The 17,385-nt window shown below is 38.0% G+C and overlaps 1 protein-coding gene across 2 annotated transcripts in view; it reads left to right on the top strand.

Annotated features, from left to right (window-relative positions):
* Positions 1-14,004, top strand: part of far1 (fatty acyl CoA reductase 1) — a 46,871-nt gene extending 32,867 nt beyond the window's left edge. Inside the window, exons 8-13 of one of the 2 annotated variants that reach the window (XM_028449746.1) lie at positions 3,398-3,525; positions 3,601-3,668; positions 4,657-4,828; positions 7,503-7,632; positions 9,820-9,947; positions 11,674-14,004. In XM_028449746.1, coding sequence (XP_028305547.1) covers positions 3,398-3,525; positions 3,601-3,668; positions 4,657-4,828; positions 7,503-7,632; positions 9,820-9,947; positions 11,674-11,833 — 786 coding nt within the window. In that variant the 3' untranslated portion in view covers positions 11,834-14,004. Of the gene's footprint in view, positions 1-3,397; positions 3,526-3,600; positions 3,669-4,656; positions 4,829-5,993; positions 6,166-7,502; positions 7,633-9,819; positions 9,948-11,673 lie in introns of both variants that reach the window. The other variant, XM_028449745.1, reaches the window with a different exon arrangement.
* Positions 14,005-17,385: the final 3,381 nt, after the last annotated feature.

The raw sequence follows: 17,385 nt of genomic DNA, 5'->3' as shown, positions 1-17,385 counted from the left end.
AGAAAACCACACATGAGAACTGTTTTCACTTTACTTTAATTGTAGTTTTGAAGCAGCAGCTCCACAATAACGCACGGTTTCAGTTTGGACCGCGGCGCAGAAGGGAGATAGGAACTAATCACTGGTAAAAAGCCCAGTAAAACTCTGGAAAACAATCACCAGGAATAAATAGTTGCTTCCTGGTAAAGATAGTAGCTCTAACAACAGGTAAAATGATAGTTATATTACAGCCTGTACACACAGTACGGGGACGCATTTATTCCGCCTCTGGGTCCTAGTGCCAGCCGTCCAGTGAAGCCTGTTCCGTTTACCGTCCGTGTGTGTTCGTGTGAAAGTCTGCATGTTTTTTGCCTCCGTCCATCCACTCTTTTCATTATATTCATGTCTTTTAATGCTCTTATTAAATAGTCCTGGAGTCCGTGCCGTCGCCATCTCGGATTAGGTCGTCACCCGCGTGTCATCGCGCAAGCGCAAAATGATCCAAATTAACTTAAAGCGGAATTACCCAAGTTTAGTGTCATCAAGAAAGAGGAATTATCTAATTTGGAATAATGTGTTTAAAGGTCAGGTTAAAGAGGAATTAACTTTTATTCCGCTTTAAAGAGGAATTAAAGCTCCCGTGTAAACGTGGCCATGGAGACTGAGAGCATCGTTTGTTCATTGTTGTTCTAAGGGCGGGCATAACCTTTTCTGACATTGTGACAGCTTCTACTGATTATTACAGTCAGTCAATCACTTGCTTTTTGTTTAACCGTGTGCATGCAAACACATCTTATCCCTTTCTTCGCTTATGTTTCCGTACACATGCCCTCTAGGGCCAGTTCATACATGGTCTTCTCATAATTATGGTATACGTTGTCCGTCAAAATAGCTGCTGCAACCACATACACCAGACATAGGCAATTGGCGGCCCTCTGCCTCATTTTGTTCGGCCCCAAAACAGAATTGTAATTCACAAAGCCCAACATAATACACAAAATGACAGCAAAATGCACAGAATGTGCACAAACTAACAACAAAAACACAAACATTAAAAACAATACAAAAAATAATTCATAAAACACACAAAATGAGAGAAAAGATAAACTAAACAAGCACTTAAACACACAAAATGACTACAAACATATGCAAAAGGACTTCAAAGACACACAAAATGCCAACAGAATTACGCAAAATGATGGAAACATTTTAAAAAATGATGACGATCACACAAAAAGTATAACAAAAACACACAATGACTTGGAAAATCACACACAAATGTGCCATAGTGGCAAGAAAATAGACAAAATGAATTCAAATACACACAAAATGTCTAAAAACACCAAGCTCCACGTACACTGATCTAGACTATGAATACGATCATTTTAAAAAATCACATGAAAGCTATATTAAAATATATTTATAATTTTGTCGACTAATAAAAACTAAACTCTAATTTTGTCAAATGGGACGAAATTCAATCAGAACTCATGATTATGTGGTCTTCACATCAAATCTGACTGTGTGTGTTTACAAACATTTATATGATCAAATATGGGAATTGAACCTTTAATAAATTATTCTGCTTTGTATTTTAGTCGACTATATGTGTAACAGATTTAGTTGACTAAAATTGTAATTTCATTTAGTTGACTAAAACTAATCTACAACTGAAATAGTCCTGTTGACTTAATTTTGACTAAAATTAATTCAAAATGTACTTTCAAAATGAACACTGTTATTAAAAATGAACTATAAGGTATGGAATTCATACCACTGGGTTGCATGTGTACATAAGTACGTCTGTGTGGCTGAATGTTACTCAGTCTGTTTAAGGTGATGAGGTTTCAATCGTTGTTCGAGGAGGAAAGTTTGTTTTGTGGTTCTGTGAATAATCCTCCGCTTGTGAAATTCCTGCTTAATGAACCCTTCAGTGCTTTTAACCTCCTTCAGAATATTTGCAAGGCTTCTCATTGCCTAATGTTGTCTCAGTGTTTCCTTTTTTTGTTTTTAGGTTGTAATATTGCTGCAGGAAAGCTGCATCTAAGAGCAGCTTTTAGGTTTTTAAAAAGACTACAAACACAAATTCTACTTAAATGAAAGTAAAAGGTTTTTGTAAAACAGTAAAAATGTGTCGCCAGTTGCCTATGAATCCGTGTACCTTTCGTTTTTTGGTTATTTCGTTTCAAAACCAATATCAAAAATAAAGAAAACGGATTGTTTTTTTTTGTTTTATTAAATTAAAACCAGAAACAGGAAAATGGAAAAACCAAACAAGCAGCGTTTTTCTGTTTTAAAATTAAATCTGGTTCTGTTTGTGTGATATTTGGATGTTTACGGGGAAACTAGGATGAGAGCTTCATGTTTTAATCTCACCACACAGAGCGACCGACAGACGGACTTTTATTCTGCTGCGTTTGATATAAAATGATCTTGTTTCATATTGTCCTCACACTGATGGCAGAGGTGTGATTTGTGTGTCAATGACGTTTCGTTAAAGCGTTATTGATGCTGGAAGTCTGAATCTGTGAATATCTGCCAACTTTACTGAACAGTGATACGGTCCAAATAGTATCTAGATTAACTGGTGACTGGGCGGACTTTTGCTCCCGGTCCGGACATAAAAAAAGCAACGCATAAGTCACATTACTGGTGAATTGAAATGTTATTAATACATAAATAAATCAAAACCAAAGAATGGATGTTACGTAAAACATGCACATGTGGAATCAGAGGTGGTGTAATGAATCTACTGGTGCTCCTTGTTTCTTGTAATCAGCTTTTGTGTGTGTTGACGGCTGTTATTAGCGGTATTTATAACGTGCAAAATAAACATTTTACTGCCATCAAAAAAGCTGTAATTGTTTTGCCAAAATGTCAAATGGTAGAAGTTCTAACATCTATTGTTCCTACACCAGCCTCACAGTAGATAGTCACCAGTTTATTTGGATACTATTTGGACCGTAACACAGTGAAGCAAAACATAAACGTGAGCAGCTTTTTACGAGCTAAAACATCCACAGACTGAATGAAAACATGAGCAGGACCAGAAAACTGCTGAAATAAATCCTAAACAGTCCTATTGTGTGAGGAGACCTGGTCCAGGACCCGTGGAGGGAAACGAGATGCAGCGGACTTCAGATCTCGCTCTAATTTCCCCCTAAATATCAAAACATCACACAAACGGAACAATTTTTCTAAAAAAAAAAAAAACAGAAAAACACTGCTTATCTGGTTTTTGGTTTTTCTGTATTTCTGTTTTGGTTTTAAATCAGAAAAACAAAAATAGCCACAACGATTATTTGTTATTTTGATTGAGTTTTAAAACGGAATAACCAAAGAATAAAGTGTACACAGATTCCTATGTCTGTTCTACAGCATCACTTCCAATCACAGCTATTCTCCTGTGCACTTACAGGCAGGGAAGGGGATTCTGCGTACAATGCGAGCATCAAATGACGCTGTGGCGGACCTGGTGCCTGTAGACGTGGTCATTAATGCCACGTTGGCAGCAGCCTGGTACTCTGGATCACACACTCATAACAGGTTGGGAGGTTCCTATGCATCTGTTGCTCATGCACTGTTGTAGAATGTTTTAATTCTTTGTCTCTTGTCTCTTAGGCCCAAAAACATTCTTGTGTACAACTGCACAACGGGTGGGATCAACCCGTTTCACTGGGGAGAAGTCGGTATGGAACCTTACATTTTTACTGTGTTTGTTGAATACATGTTTACTCTTTTTCAAAGGCCCAAAGGAGGCTTTAGGCAAACTGTCTACAGACATGCACACTGTGATTGTAATTCGACCCATTGCATACCACACCTATACCAGAAGCTTTTGTCCCTTTTATCCCCCCCACCACCTCAGTGGATACTGGTTTAGAGCAGTCATATTAAAGTACTGGCATTGGCTCAGTAGATTAACTCTTTGTGCTGCAGTGTTTTGCATTCCAGTATAACCAGATCCAAATTGTTGAGTTGGGATTTCAGGTTTTTAGATTCTGTCCTTCTGTGAATCAAGAAATTATGAAACAGTTTTTTTTTTTTTTTGTTGCCAGTAAAACTGCAACTCTCTCGTTTTCATCAAAATGAAGAGAGAAAATACATATATATTTTTTCAAACCACTAGAGAAAAAGAGAATCTGACATAATTGTCCTAGACAGTTTGATATTAAGTGGGCCACAGATTTTATGCAAGAAAACAAGTAATTTCAACATTATTGTTCCCTAGTTTGCACTTCTACATATATATATAAATGACAAAATATGAAAGAAACCAAGCATATCCCAGCAAAAAGTGACAGATGTCAGTGACAACAGGGTCTTCTCTTTAACTGTCCTCGTTTTTGTCACCAACTTCTATTTAATTAAGGAAAATATTATGTAATAGTAATTTGAGGAAAATGGAAAGATTTTGTAATATTAATCTGAGTTAATTGTCATAGACTATGTCGGAGAGATCAGTTTTCCTAATAATAGGGTGTTTTTTGTGTTGGATTTCATCATATGATAATGATTAACAGCTAATCGATCAATTTGTTTTGTTACCTCTTTATTTTGCCATTAGTTAAAAACATCTTGTAACCCAGCATATTACCAGGTGTTAGAGCAAAGGGGAAGAAAAGTGTTGAAAATGTGCTCATTGACGCCTTGTGTTGAACAACCTTCTCTTCTTAGAGTACCATGTAATATCCACATTCAAGAGGAACCCCCTTGAGCAGGCGGTTCGCCGGCCCAATGTTAATCTCACAACCAATCGCCTAATCAATCAGTACTGGATCGCCGTGAGCCACAAAGCTCCGGCCTTCCTCTATGATCTGTATCTCAGGCTGATTGGACGAGAGCCCAGGTAACCTCGTCGACGACGCACTCGGACCCTCCGCTCTTCTAATGACAAAAGCCTTTCACACATCCACGCGCACTCGGGCTGCTTCACCTCTGTCCTTCCTCTTCTCTTCTAGAAACCTAACACCCAAAGCTGACATTTGACAGATCTCTTTGTTGTGGGTCAGAGCGTAAAACCCACCGATGGGTTCCGCTCTGCCATTTTAGGTTGGGTTTCCACAATGTCGGCACCAAATCCATGACAGTCCTGTTCAATTAAGAACTGGCATTTCATTTGTTTATCCAGCAATTTGATAATCAGACTATGAATGTAAAAAAAACTGGAAGTCATTCGTTGATCAAAACATTCAACAAAGTGCTGCAGGAAGTAGTCTAAAATCACATGAAGGGTTTGCATATTGGCAAGCACACATCACTATTGGTTATGTTTTATTAATAACATTTCTATTAAATATTGCTATTAATTGCCTTACACCAGTGTTTCTCAAATGGGGGTACATGATGGCACTACAGAGGGTACTTGGAAGAGAGAGAGGAAAATTAACAAATGAAAGCATTAAATATACTGGGTTTTATAATGCTTATTTTTTAGTTAAACATGATCATAATGATGATAGAAATGATGATGATTAGAACATTAACTAAAAATACAAAAGTCAGTCTTGGTCCTACATCAGGAGGGAGATGACCATAAATGATAAACTATAGAAATAAATCTATTCAGGAGGCACTAAATACCGTTTCTTTCCACTTATTTACAAAATGAGATTTTTCAAAAATGTGTGTTAACACATTCATTTCATCATTATGCTCTATAGTTGTTTTTTTTTTGTAGTTGCACAAGGAGGGGTACTTGCCCTAAACTAATTAACATCTGTGTGATCAGATCAGATGCAGATCTGATCAGATTGACCATCTTCTCTGTTGAGGTTACCCGTTTGTGTTCTTAGATTAAAATAAGAAATATAGTTAAACCCAAAAGGCCGTTCAGGCATTCTAGTCAGAAACCCAATGAGATCAGGAGGAAGATGTGCAAAAAATGTCAAACTTACATCTTGGTTTTAGGACTCTGTCTTGCAGCACTAAAAATCATAGCATTAGCAGGAAGAGGAACCATTTCTTCACCTCGTCCTGTGTCCTTCCTGTCTCGTCATATCTCTTCTTTTCAGAAAACTGTATAAACATGACCTTCAAGACCAATCCTTTAGAGCAGGCCTTCAGAAGGCCCAATGTCAATCTGCGCTCCAACCCCTTTACTAATCAGTACTGGACCGCCGTCAGCCACACCATACCAGCCCTGCTCTATGACGGCTATCTCAGGTTGATGGGCCGCAAGCCCCGGTAAGGTTGCAACTGCTACCTTTTGAATCCCACCTCCCTTTTTTTAACCTTACTGAACAATCCCCCAGCTTTTCCCCACATGTTCCCACCTTCCCTGACTGTGTTTGTTTGCCTGGTTGTGTGGGATGATGATGATCAGATTTTGGTCTCTAAGCATTTGTTGGCTTCACTTTTCTCCAATCAAACAGTGCTGAGAAGGACCCCCTCCCCCATGATTCCCCAAACATCATCCAATCACTGAAAAGCTTCAGGGTCCATTAGACTTCGTGGCCAATCCAGAACGTTGTGTTCAGCGGGTGACATTTCACATCCCACTGAAAACATCACTGCATGCCAAATGTTTGTCCTGTCCACTTTTTTTTCCCCTTTCCTGATTCTATCAGTCATTTCAGCCAAAAGTATTTCAGACGGTAAACGTTAACACTTGTTAAACTACCACGTGAAATGTTAATGGGTCTGTATTAAACTGTCTGGAATGCTTCTGGCTTCAAAACCAACTCAAACTGAGGCCTTTTCTCCACTGGGTTTGGCACCAGATCCATTTTCCTGCCTTCATGCACTGATCAGCCGACGCATGTTGTTTAAATCATTCATCTTTGCAGAAAGAGTCCAAGTCATTCAATATGCCTCTGTTGCTGCAAAGATCAAACATGGAAGCATTTCTTTCATCTTTTGTTAAAAAGTCAATCTGTTGCATTGTAGTCCGTGTAGCACGCGACGCACTTTGAAGGCTCGGATTCTTTGATAATCCAATTGGTATTCTGTTCGTACATCTTCAAACAGTCATACCCATTTGTGATCTTCTGAAACTAAAGTGGCTTAATCTGATGAGAAAATTCCTTTGGTAGGATGAATGTGACGTTCCTCCTGATGAAACTGGTTGTAACATCAGGAGAATGGGCCGATTTGATCGTTATGCAAAAAAGGATGCAATTTTGTGACGTCTGTCAGATCTGATTGCTTAAAATTTCTGAACCACTTGATCTACTTTGATGTTGGTGTTGGAAATTTCAGTTACAAATTTGGATTCAATTTCTCTGGGAAAATGTATTGTTGCTGTCAACGTTTCCATTTAATTCTTTTGAACAAGCATCTTTTGATTTGGATTTGCTGTAAGCCTGTCAGAAACTGTCAACCATGCCCAAGTACTCATTTTAAAAAGACAGCAACAATATCACAGTACTGACCTTTAACGCTCATGATCACAAATTGGAATAAAAATATGTTGTTTGGTGATGTTGGTAAGAAATGTGCTGTGACCCCTGAGCTACACACAGTGTGTGTCATCTCACTGCTTTGTTCTTGCCTCGTATTCGTCATCATTATCATCATCACAGAATGATGAAGACCATTGGTCGCCTCCATAAAGCCATGATGGTTCTGGAGTATTTTACCAGCCACTCCTGGATTTGGAATAACGACAACATGGCCATGCTGCTGTCCCACATGAGTCCAGAGGATAAGAAGGTAGAGTGGACAAGTATAACTGGGAACAAACTGGATTCCTTTGTGTAATAATCAGGTTAAAAGGTGGAGGGAATACATAGTGTCAGCAGACACGCGGACGTAAACACTCACTGTTCTGTACGTTTGTTTGTTTGACTTTTTTAGCAAGGTTACATCAAAAGTACTAAATGGTTTTAGACCAAATTTTAACCAAAGATGGACCTTACATCATGAAAGATTCCATGAAATTTTAAAGGGGATCGAGATCAATATTTTGATTCCGGATCATTTTGAAAAATCGAAAATTCCCCATCTCTTAATCTCTCATCATTGGTGGAATTTTAAAAAATCATATCTCGATTCATAAATGACCGATCTTTTTGAAGTTTTACTCAACTTGTGTTGCATTGGTTTCTCAATTATCCTGCTAGCAACTAAGGAATAGTTTCATTCAGGTCAGTTGAGTATTTCTTTGTGATTTTTTTTCTTTTATTACTTCATATATACATTAGTACAGTGCCCGTCGGAAGTATGTATTCATATAGTGGGAGGAGTTTAAGTTGTCAGTTAGGGCCAAATGAGTATGTGTTTGAAGGTTGGATGTACAAAAAGGTGTACATACTCTGTACTCTGTAGTGTTATAAAGGAGTATACTGTATGTGTGGGTGCAAAGTAAAATAGCGTGTGCGATTTCCCTGGTGTAATTTTATGGGACATGCGCATGATACATTGAGAGTTTGTACCAATGCTGTGGTTTAGGTAGAATCTGATAAGACATAAATACGTACAAATAAAGCTATTTATTGAACATTTCTTAGTGCAGGGGTGCTTATCATCCAAGGTTAGTAATTAATATACAAATGGATGTAACTTAGCGAGCAGACTGAGAATAACGTGTGTCTGTGTCTGTCTCTCTCAGTGGGCTGTGCGGCTTCTCAGATGGTCCGCCCCCTTTCTGATCTAATTCTCCATCCGGTGTAACCAGCGTTGATTCCGCGGTGATATGAAAAAAAAAACGTTTTGAAATGTAATCACCAAATAAGGAACAGTCAAAGAGTGTTTCCTCAAAAGAGAAGTCCACAGGTGCTCAGAACTTGTCAAAGGGCCTTAAACTGTCTTCCTCTCTCATGTGTCTGCTTGGCTGTGTGCGCGCACATCTGGTGTGTGCTCACGGAGCTACTCAAGCTCTTCAGCGATTGGCTTTGGCCACACACGTGACTCTAGCTCGCCACGGTGATTGGCTCTGGCACACACCGGGGCGGAGCTGTGCAGTGCAAATCTCTGAAGTCTCAATGTGTGAGACTTGAAGTGTGGGCCACACACATGATTTATAGATGACTTTATTCTCAGTCTGCTCGCTAAGTTACATCTGTTTAAGTATATTAATTACTAACCTTGGATGATAAGCACCCCTGCACTAAGAGATGTTAAATGCTAAATAAATAGTTTAATTTGTACTAATTTATGTGTCTTTTATCAGATTCTACCTAAACTGCAGCATTGGTGCAAACTTTATCAATTTATCATGCGCATGTCCCATGGAATTAAAACAAGGAAATCGCACACGATATGTTACTTTGCATCTGCACATATACCCCTTTATAACACTACAGAGTATGCACACCTCTTTGTACATCCAACCTTCAAACACAAGCTCATTTGGACACAATTGACAACTTTACTTAAGCTCCTCCCACAATATGAATATATACTTCCGACGGGCACTTTACTTGTACTTTTCAAAAAGAAGACAAAATGAATTTTGCTGGAACTACTGTATTACAAAGAGCACTTGGCAGAGGATTGCGCTCTCTTAGTGCTCCTGTTGTAATGTGATGCTGTCAGAAGTCACATGATAACAGGATCACTAAGTAAACTGTAACACCCACACGTTAACCACACATTGTTCAGCATTCTTCTTCTGTTCTCCTCAACACGGGTGGCCTTTTGAAATGTATGAGGAATGATGTCAGCCTGCATTGTTTTCAACAGAATACTGCCTGCCAGTCCCACACTGGACGATCAGTCACACCATTTATTCCGATGATGCTAGAATTTACTCCTGCTAAAACATTTGTTTGGAAATAGTTCCAAAGTAGAGAACTACCGCAACTTTTTAGTCTTTGAGGACAGTCATTCATGTGTGCGCACACAATATTTATTTTTACTTGTTCTGTGTGAAATGATGTCGTGTGTTTTTTCCATTAGATGTTTAATTTTGATGTGCGGCAGCTGCACTGGGCAGAGTACATGGAAAGTTACTGCATGGGCACAAAAAAATATGTCCTCAATGAAGAGCTGTCGGGGCTTCCAGCTGCACGCAAACACCTCAACAAGTAAAGCTCTATTCTGTTCAGCACACACACACACACACACACACACACACGCACACATACGCACGCACACAGATGGATATTCATACCGTCCTGCTGCAACTGTTCAGCAGTTTTGGTTCCATCTAGGTCATCATATGGATGATAAACCAGTAAGTTCGCTCCATCCTTCCATTACAAATCACTTGTTTTTCCACTTGTAAATACATATAAGGTTTAATCTACTAAGCTGTTAAAGCCAAAAGGATTACACTGTGAGTAAGAAGCTAAATGTACATGTCTAAACCATACACAGATAAAAGTTAAAGGCATGACTCTGACCAGGGTCAGGGTCAATTACATTTTTCAAGTACAATTACATTTTCAATTACCCATGTTCAATTACAATTACAGCATTTTTTCCAATTAAAATTATTTTTTTTATCCTCGGAAAGACAATTATGTTCTCAATTACTAAAGTTCAATTACAATTAATGACCATTACTGAACCTGAAATAAATAACCTAATAAAAGTTCACTTTCAGCATATCTTATGATAACAGGTCCTAAATCAGCTGTAAAATACATTAAAAACAAAAATGTATCATTTACAATCTATTGGTTTCCTTGTTAGGCTTCCTATTTAGTGAAAATGTACATTTTAATATTTTTGGTGTGGGCGTCTGAGCCTTTTTTGTGTCATTATACCCCTAGATTTAAATTTTTTTAAATGGTAAAATGTGTGAAAGCTTGATGTAACACGTTTTAATAATTGTTAAATACTTGTGTAGAACATTCTGTGTTAAATTATATCTGACAATTTTTATAGAATTTTCATGGCAGTGACAATTACAAAGTCAATTATCTGAAGTAAATTACAAATTAATTACGACTACGAATGCAACTGATTTTTAAAGTTACAATTATAATTGCGACATAATTGTAACTGATTATTGTAAGATATGTTATAGTCTGTGTGGTTTTTATTACTTTATTAGTTATAGTTAAATGATTAAACGATAGTTAGAATATGAAATTATCCATGATTAACTGTGTGTGTGTGTGTGTGTGTGTGTGTGTGTGTGTGTGTGTGTGTGTGTGTGTGTGTGTGTGTGTGTGTGTGTGTGTGTGTGTGTGTGTGTGTGTGTGTGTGTGTGTGTGTGTGTGTGTGTGTGTGTGTGTGTGTGTGTGTGTGTGTGTGTGTGTGTGTGTGTGTGTGTGTGTGTGTGTGTGTGTGTGTGTGTGTGTGTGTGTGTTTGCAAAACATATCCATTGTCCACCATAGCTGGTTTAAACTAGTTTGGGCCAGTGTGGGGGTATGTGACCCACTGCATGGACATATGAGCCTTTTTCTCCCCCAAAGTTTTTGTGTTACCATATATGGTATTAATCCTGCACCCAGAGCGCTGTTGCACAGCCCTCTGGGTGTGGTCTATGTTTTCTATAATAAATACCTGGTTCTGAGGCATCACCATCAGAGCAATCCAACTTATATCGGACTTTTGTGTCTCTTTTTGTTGGGTTTTTCTCCGAGCTGCAGCTCGCACCTCTCTGCCTCTGGTCGCCTTTAAGTCAGATAGTGTTTTTCTCCCTGAGATGTGATTGAGCAACGGTCTTAACGTATTTAGACCCAACATTCACATTTTAGCAACGGTCTTAACGTATTTGGACCTAACAATTATCAATTACACGATTACAATTATAGTTGACCCTGACATTCATGGGTGTTTTTTTTTTTTTTTTTTCTCAGGCTGAGAAACATCCGCTACACTTTCAACACCATCCTGGTGGTGCTGATTTGGCGAGTCTTCATCGCACGCTCGCAGATGGCCAGAAATGTGTGGTACTTTGTGGTGAGCCTCTGCTTCAAATTCCTCTCCTACTTCAGAGCGTCCTCCACCATGAGATAATGGGCTCGGGACATGGCTGTGTGCGTGTGCGTGTGCGTGATAAATAAAGTAAACACAAGGAGGAGGAGGAGGATGATAGGGGTTCAAGCTCAAACTTCTTTAAAACCTAAATGTACTTGGTGAATAAATATGGGATTAAATATTATAATGTTACGCCATGAAGATGCCTCCTGAGGAAAGCCGCTGTGTGAAATGATTAAAGGGTTTAATGAAACCTTCAGCACTCAGGCTTGTGTACACCTTGGACACCATGCTTTATAACCTGCAGCCTTCACCCAGCATAAAGCAACAGACTGGATCAAGCTCCGTGGGCCAATGGTTCAAAGCTTTCGTCTATCACACAAAACGCCTCCTTTTGTTTTCTTCCCTTCAGCTTTTTGTCAGATTTTTTCTATTGAACATGTGTTACAAGAGGTGTGTATGTGTACACCCGACAGCAGCTCAGTGCTAAATCAGCTGTGTGAGTACGGAGCGTTTGGACGTCTTCCCATGGAACACCTACGCATTGGAAATAAAACAAAAACAAAAAAAAAAACAGGATCAGCCATTTTAAGCTCAGCCGTTTCACTAAAAGCTTGATGTGAAAATACATTTACTAAAAAGAAGAGCTCGTTTCTACACAATCCCTCCTCACCCAAAGTCGTCATTTTAGTATCAACTTGTGTGTGTCCCCCTGTGGGCCTGAGGAGCGGCTTTTCTACGTCGGTGCCTGTGGACTGAATTCCTGCATCAGCTCGTTTTCTACAGGGTTTATTCCTGAATGTCATTGGTAGAATATTATTATTTTACCACATTTACCTCTCAGCTGATCAACTCGTGACTGCAGTGATGAGTGCGTCCTCGAACTTTTCTCCAGTCCTTGGAAATCATTTAATTCATCTGCCTGCGCGGAGTCTTATTTACAGCTTCTTTTTCTTTTCTTTTCGTCTTTATTCCTGCATGTCGGCATCTGTCATGTTACTTTTTAGGCGTTTCAGCTCCTTTAAATACAGATACATTGGTTTTTGTGTCGCCCACATCCCTTTCCTAAACTAATGGTCAACATGAGCAGATTTTAAAGCTGGCTCTGGTTGATTTATGGAATCAACTGCAAGTGCTATGAGGTGATTTCAGGGTTTTCTTTTCTATAGACAATCAATGACGGGCCTTTAATGTGGGGTTAGAACGAATGCTTCTGTTGCCTTCTATTAAAGTTTGTTTATCTCTTTGTTTATCTGGCTCGTAAAACATCAAGCTCTTGTAATTTGACATCAGCCTCTTGGCATTCATGTCTATTAAAATGTGATGTCTTCTATATTTGAAGCTCGTGGCCACGCAAAGCATTATGCCAAAGGCCTTTGTTCTGTTATTTTTGTTAATATGAATTATAAACTGTAAAATTGAGACGACAGAAAGAATCTTTGAACCAATCAAACTGTGCTATAAATTGTTAGCAAATGATGTCGCACTTATGAAAAGCATCTATTAAAGCATTTATTTTTTTTTGTTCACATACTCAAATATACAAACCTAATGTATCTACCCAGTAGCTATTGGCTTCATTATCCCACAGTTTGGACATACGTCCTAATTCATGACTTTTGAGTGTAAAGTGTAAAACCTGTTGCTGCGATGCGCACACCCTTTTTTTTTTTTCTTTTCTTTACAACCCGTTTGTATAACACTTTGTGCTTTGGTTATTAAAAAAGGTGTGAGCCGTAAAAATCCACCTGTATTCCTGTGTATTTTTAGGCCATATTTGCTTCTTTTTTTTATGTTTGTCCTGTGATTGTCAAGGAAGTAACTTTCACTCCTATAGCATGAGCCGTTGTACTCGTGGCTGAGTTGAAAACGGACCTTGAAATGTGCCTAAACTTCTGTCAATGTTCAAAGACTTGCAGTAAGTATGTATGTTTTTGTCTATTTTTTTTTTATTATCTATCCTTCTACTTAAGTTTCAAAAGCACCACCAAAGCTTATTGTATGAACTTCACCTGCTGTAAATATGTAACAATTTTTGTCCAGCTGATGTAAAGCAGTTCATGCTAATAGAACTGTTTGATTACACTGGCGCGTGTGTGTTTTCTTTGTGCCTTTGCTCCATTTTGAATGTAATACAGTGAGTGCGATTCGTTTGCACAGAGCAAATTCTCATTCTGACTTTGAACGAAATTATAAATGCTGTAATGTAATATTCAGCAAGTGATGGCCATTTTTCGGAAGCATGTGTGTTGGATGTGTGATTTGTGAATGGTTGCATTCAAACTCTTTTGTAGAGGGAATGTGTACACGTTTGTTCTCGGAATCACACGAATGTTTAGCCATCAACATCACACAAATCTTTGGATTATTAACACTGATTCTCTATGATGCAAAGAAGCGCGTCTGATTTATTCCCTCAACAGCAGCAATAAGGACGTTCTGGTGTTTGACACAAATGTCTTTTTGTTCTTTCCAAAATGAATGCATGCCATTTGGCAGAGTGTTCAGCCAAAACACTTCCTGTGGTCTCAAATACGACACTGGTTGGCTCATGTGTATACATGCACCAGCTGGTCTGATAAAGGGGTTAATGTGAATCTTTTGATATGTAGATAATAAATGATAATAAATTGGTTTAAATGGATCCCTAGTTGGATATGTTTTTAAATGCTGTCCATGTTTTGTTTTGTTTTTTGCTGTTCAGGCTGAGTGCAGTGAGTTTGTATTGCTCTTGTGTTTTGGAGAGGTTTATCAAAAAAAAAAACCTCTGCATTAATTTTTCAGGGTTAGCAAGGGTTAATGCGTTCAAATGGTAAAAGCAAAAATGAAAATGATTTTTAAAGTTCATTATGAAAAAGTTCCATTAAAAACCTGCACAATTTGCATATTTGGGCAATACTAAATTAAAGCAGACAAGATTTTCAAGAACATTTTTCAGCTCAACAAAATTATTATTCCAAAAAAAAAAAAAGTAATATATTTATCCAATATACCACATGAAACTAGTGTGCAAGAAGATTCCTTTAAAGAGTTTATCTGAACTGATTTAACTTTTGAGTGCATGTGTACCGTATTTTTCGGACTATAAGGCGTACTTAAAATCCTTTAATTTTCTCAAAAATTGACAGTGCACCTTATAATCAGGTGCGCCTTATGTATGAAATGAATATGTCAAAATGTTGTAGTAAAACTTTGGTAAACTATGAAGCTGCACCTCTTGATGGATTTTTGGCACTTTAGGGCTACCGTAGTCAGGCGCCTCGTGGAGTGATATGTACCAGTACTGTGCTTCAACATACTGAACTGAAAAAGTGAGTGTAATGTTCTATATTTTATGTGTTAAACCTGAACAATGTTGAGAGTTATTGTTAATGAGTTGAATGAAGTTTGACTTATCAGACTATTTTGTTTCGCTTAATGTGTCTTAATAATAATAATGATAATAATAACAAACCGGTGCGCCTTTTAGTCCGGTGCGCCTTATCTATGAAAATAGACCCAGTCAGACCCATTCATTGATAGTGCGCCTTATAATCCGAAAAATACGGTGTTTCTGTTCTCGTTCAACCAAAGAAAAAGCATGTGTTGAACCCCTGACTGTGTTAATGGTCATCATAAGTTACTGTATGATAACTGATCTTTATTGATCTGTTATTCATGAGTAGAAAAAAGGCTCTATTGTGATTTTAACATTTTCTGTATTCTGTGATAAGTGTTTTAATTTGCCTAAGAAATAGTTTGATAATACTAACTAATGCACTTTGTGGATAAGGTACGTCATTGTTCGACTTTTGTAAAATAAACTAGTAACAGGAACAGAAAGGCTTTTCATGTGGTGACCAAAAACTGGTCAAGGACTTTCCAGCGAGGCTGAATTGCTTAGGCCGAGCTTTTAAATGGTTTGTGTTGTAGAGATATTACCTCTGTTTTATCAGTTTGTTTCCCTGGCCTTCAAATTCAGCGATGTATTAATTTGTTAAATAGTATGAAAGCTTTATTGAAATATCCTATATAACAGTGGTCCTCTTCTTATTTCTCTATCAACTACCCCCTTTGTCTTAGTACAACATTTTGCTCAGAATACTGTGGAAAAAACAACTATAGAGCATAATGAATGAATGATAACATACATTTGAAAAAATATGATAAGATAAGTAGAAAGAATAGATTTATTTTATAGTTTTTATTTTTTCCGGTCAAGTTCTGCCTGGTATGGGAACAAGACTGACTCTTGTATTTTCAGTTCATGTTGTAATCATGATTATTTTCATCATCATTATTATGATTATCATTTTTAACTAAAAAAAAAACACCCTATTTTTAATGGTTTCATTTGTTATTTTTCCCTCTCTTTCAATTCAATTCATAACAGCTTTATTGGCATGAGAAAACAGGTTTACATTGCCAAAGCAAGTGTGAGAACCATGTACACACGAAAAGATTAAATGCTATAAAATAGCTACATTTGTGCAAAACAATAAGATTAACAAAAAATAGGTTTTATATATATATATATATGTATATGTATATATATATGTATGTATGTATGTTGAACAAAATTTATAATTAAGTTTATAAAATTGGAAAAGGTTTTGTACAGAATTTTACATTTATTATTATACACACACATACAGTGTGTCCGGATGTACAAGTATATACATATATATACACATCTCAGTCTGCCCCAGGGCAGCTGTGGCTACAACAGTAGCTTACCACCACTAAGTGTGGAGTGAAAGAATAATGCCTTCATTTTGTAAAGCGACTTTGAGTGTCTATGATAAAGCGCTATATAAAACTGATGCATTATTATTATTATTATTACAATACATGTACACAAACACCTACATATGTATATATTCATGCATGCATGGGCAGACTGTCTATATACATAAGTGTAATGGGACTGTAGGGTCTATGGGGGCTGAAGGTCGTTAGACTTCCTTTTCTTGTGGACATCAGACAGGTTCTGAAAGTCTGTGTGGGTGTGTGTGATTAGGGGGAAGTGTGTCTCTAGTCCTGGTAGTGGGGGGGGGGGGGGGGCAGGAGGTCAGGAAGTGCTGCTCGGTCTCCACCTGGCAGTGGGTGCACAGTCTGTCCTCTCGGGGGAACCAGGTGTCTGTCTTTCTCTATGGCTGTTCTCGCTGAGTCTGTACCAGGTCATGATTTTCCTGAGCTGTGGGTTGGTCACAGTGTTCAGTTATTCTGCCGTCATGTATTTCCTGTTTAGGGCCAAGTGTACTTCCAGTTTGCTCTGGGTTTGGGTTGCTTCTTTCCAGTGGTTCAGGTAGATTTCCTGTATTTGCTCTCTCTCTCTCTCTCAATCAACAGTTCTATGCTAGAGGTTTATTCAGGTTTCAATTCAACTTTATTTATATTGTGCAAATTAAAACAAAGTCATCTCAAAGCGCTTAACAAAAAAAGAAAAGAATGTCCATAGTAAGAAAGAAAAAGCCCAACAAGATCCACATGAATAAGCATTTAGCGACAGTGGGAAGTATTTTGTATAGGAAGAAATCTCCAGCAGAACAGGTTCAGAGGTGGCAGCCGTCCACTTCGACTGGTTGGGGTTAGTGAACAGAGGGGCAAAC

Source organism: Gouania willdenowi, chromosome 6 (genome assembly GCF_900634775.1).
Source record: "Gouania willdenowi chromosome 6, fGouWil2.1, whole genome shotgun sequence".
Classification (NCBI taxonomy): Eukaryota; Metazoa; Chordata; class Actinopteri; order Blenniiformes; family Gobiesocidae; genus Gouania; species Gouania willdenowi.
Note: the sequence above shows the minus strand (reverse complement) of the source record. Positions and strands in the feature narration are given on the sequence as shown.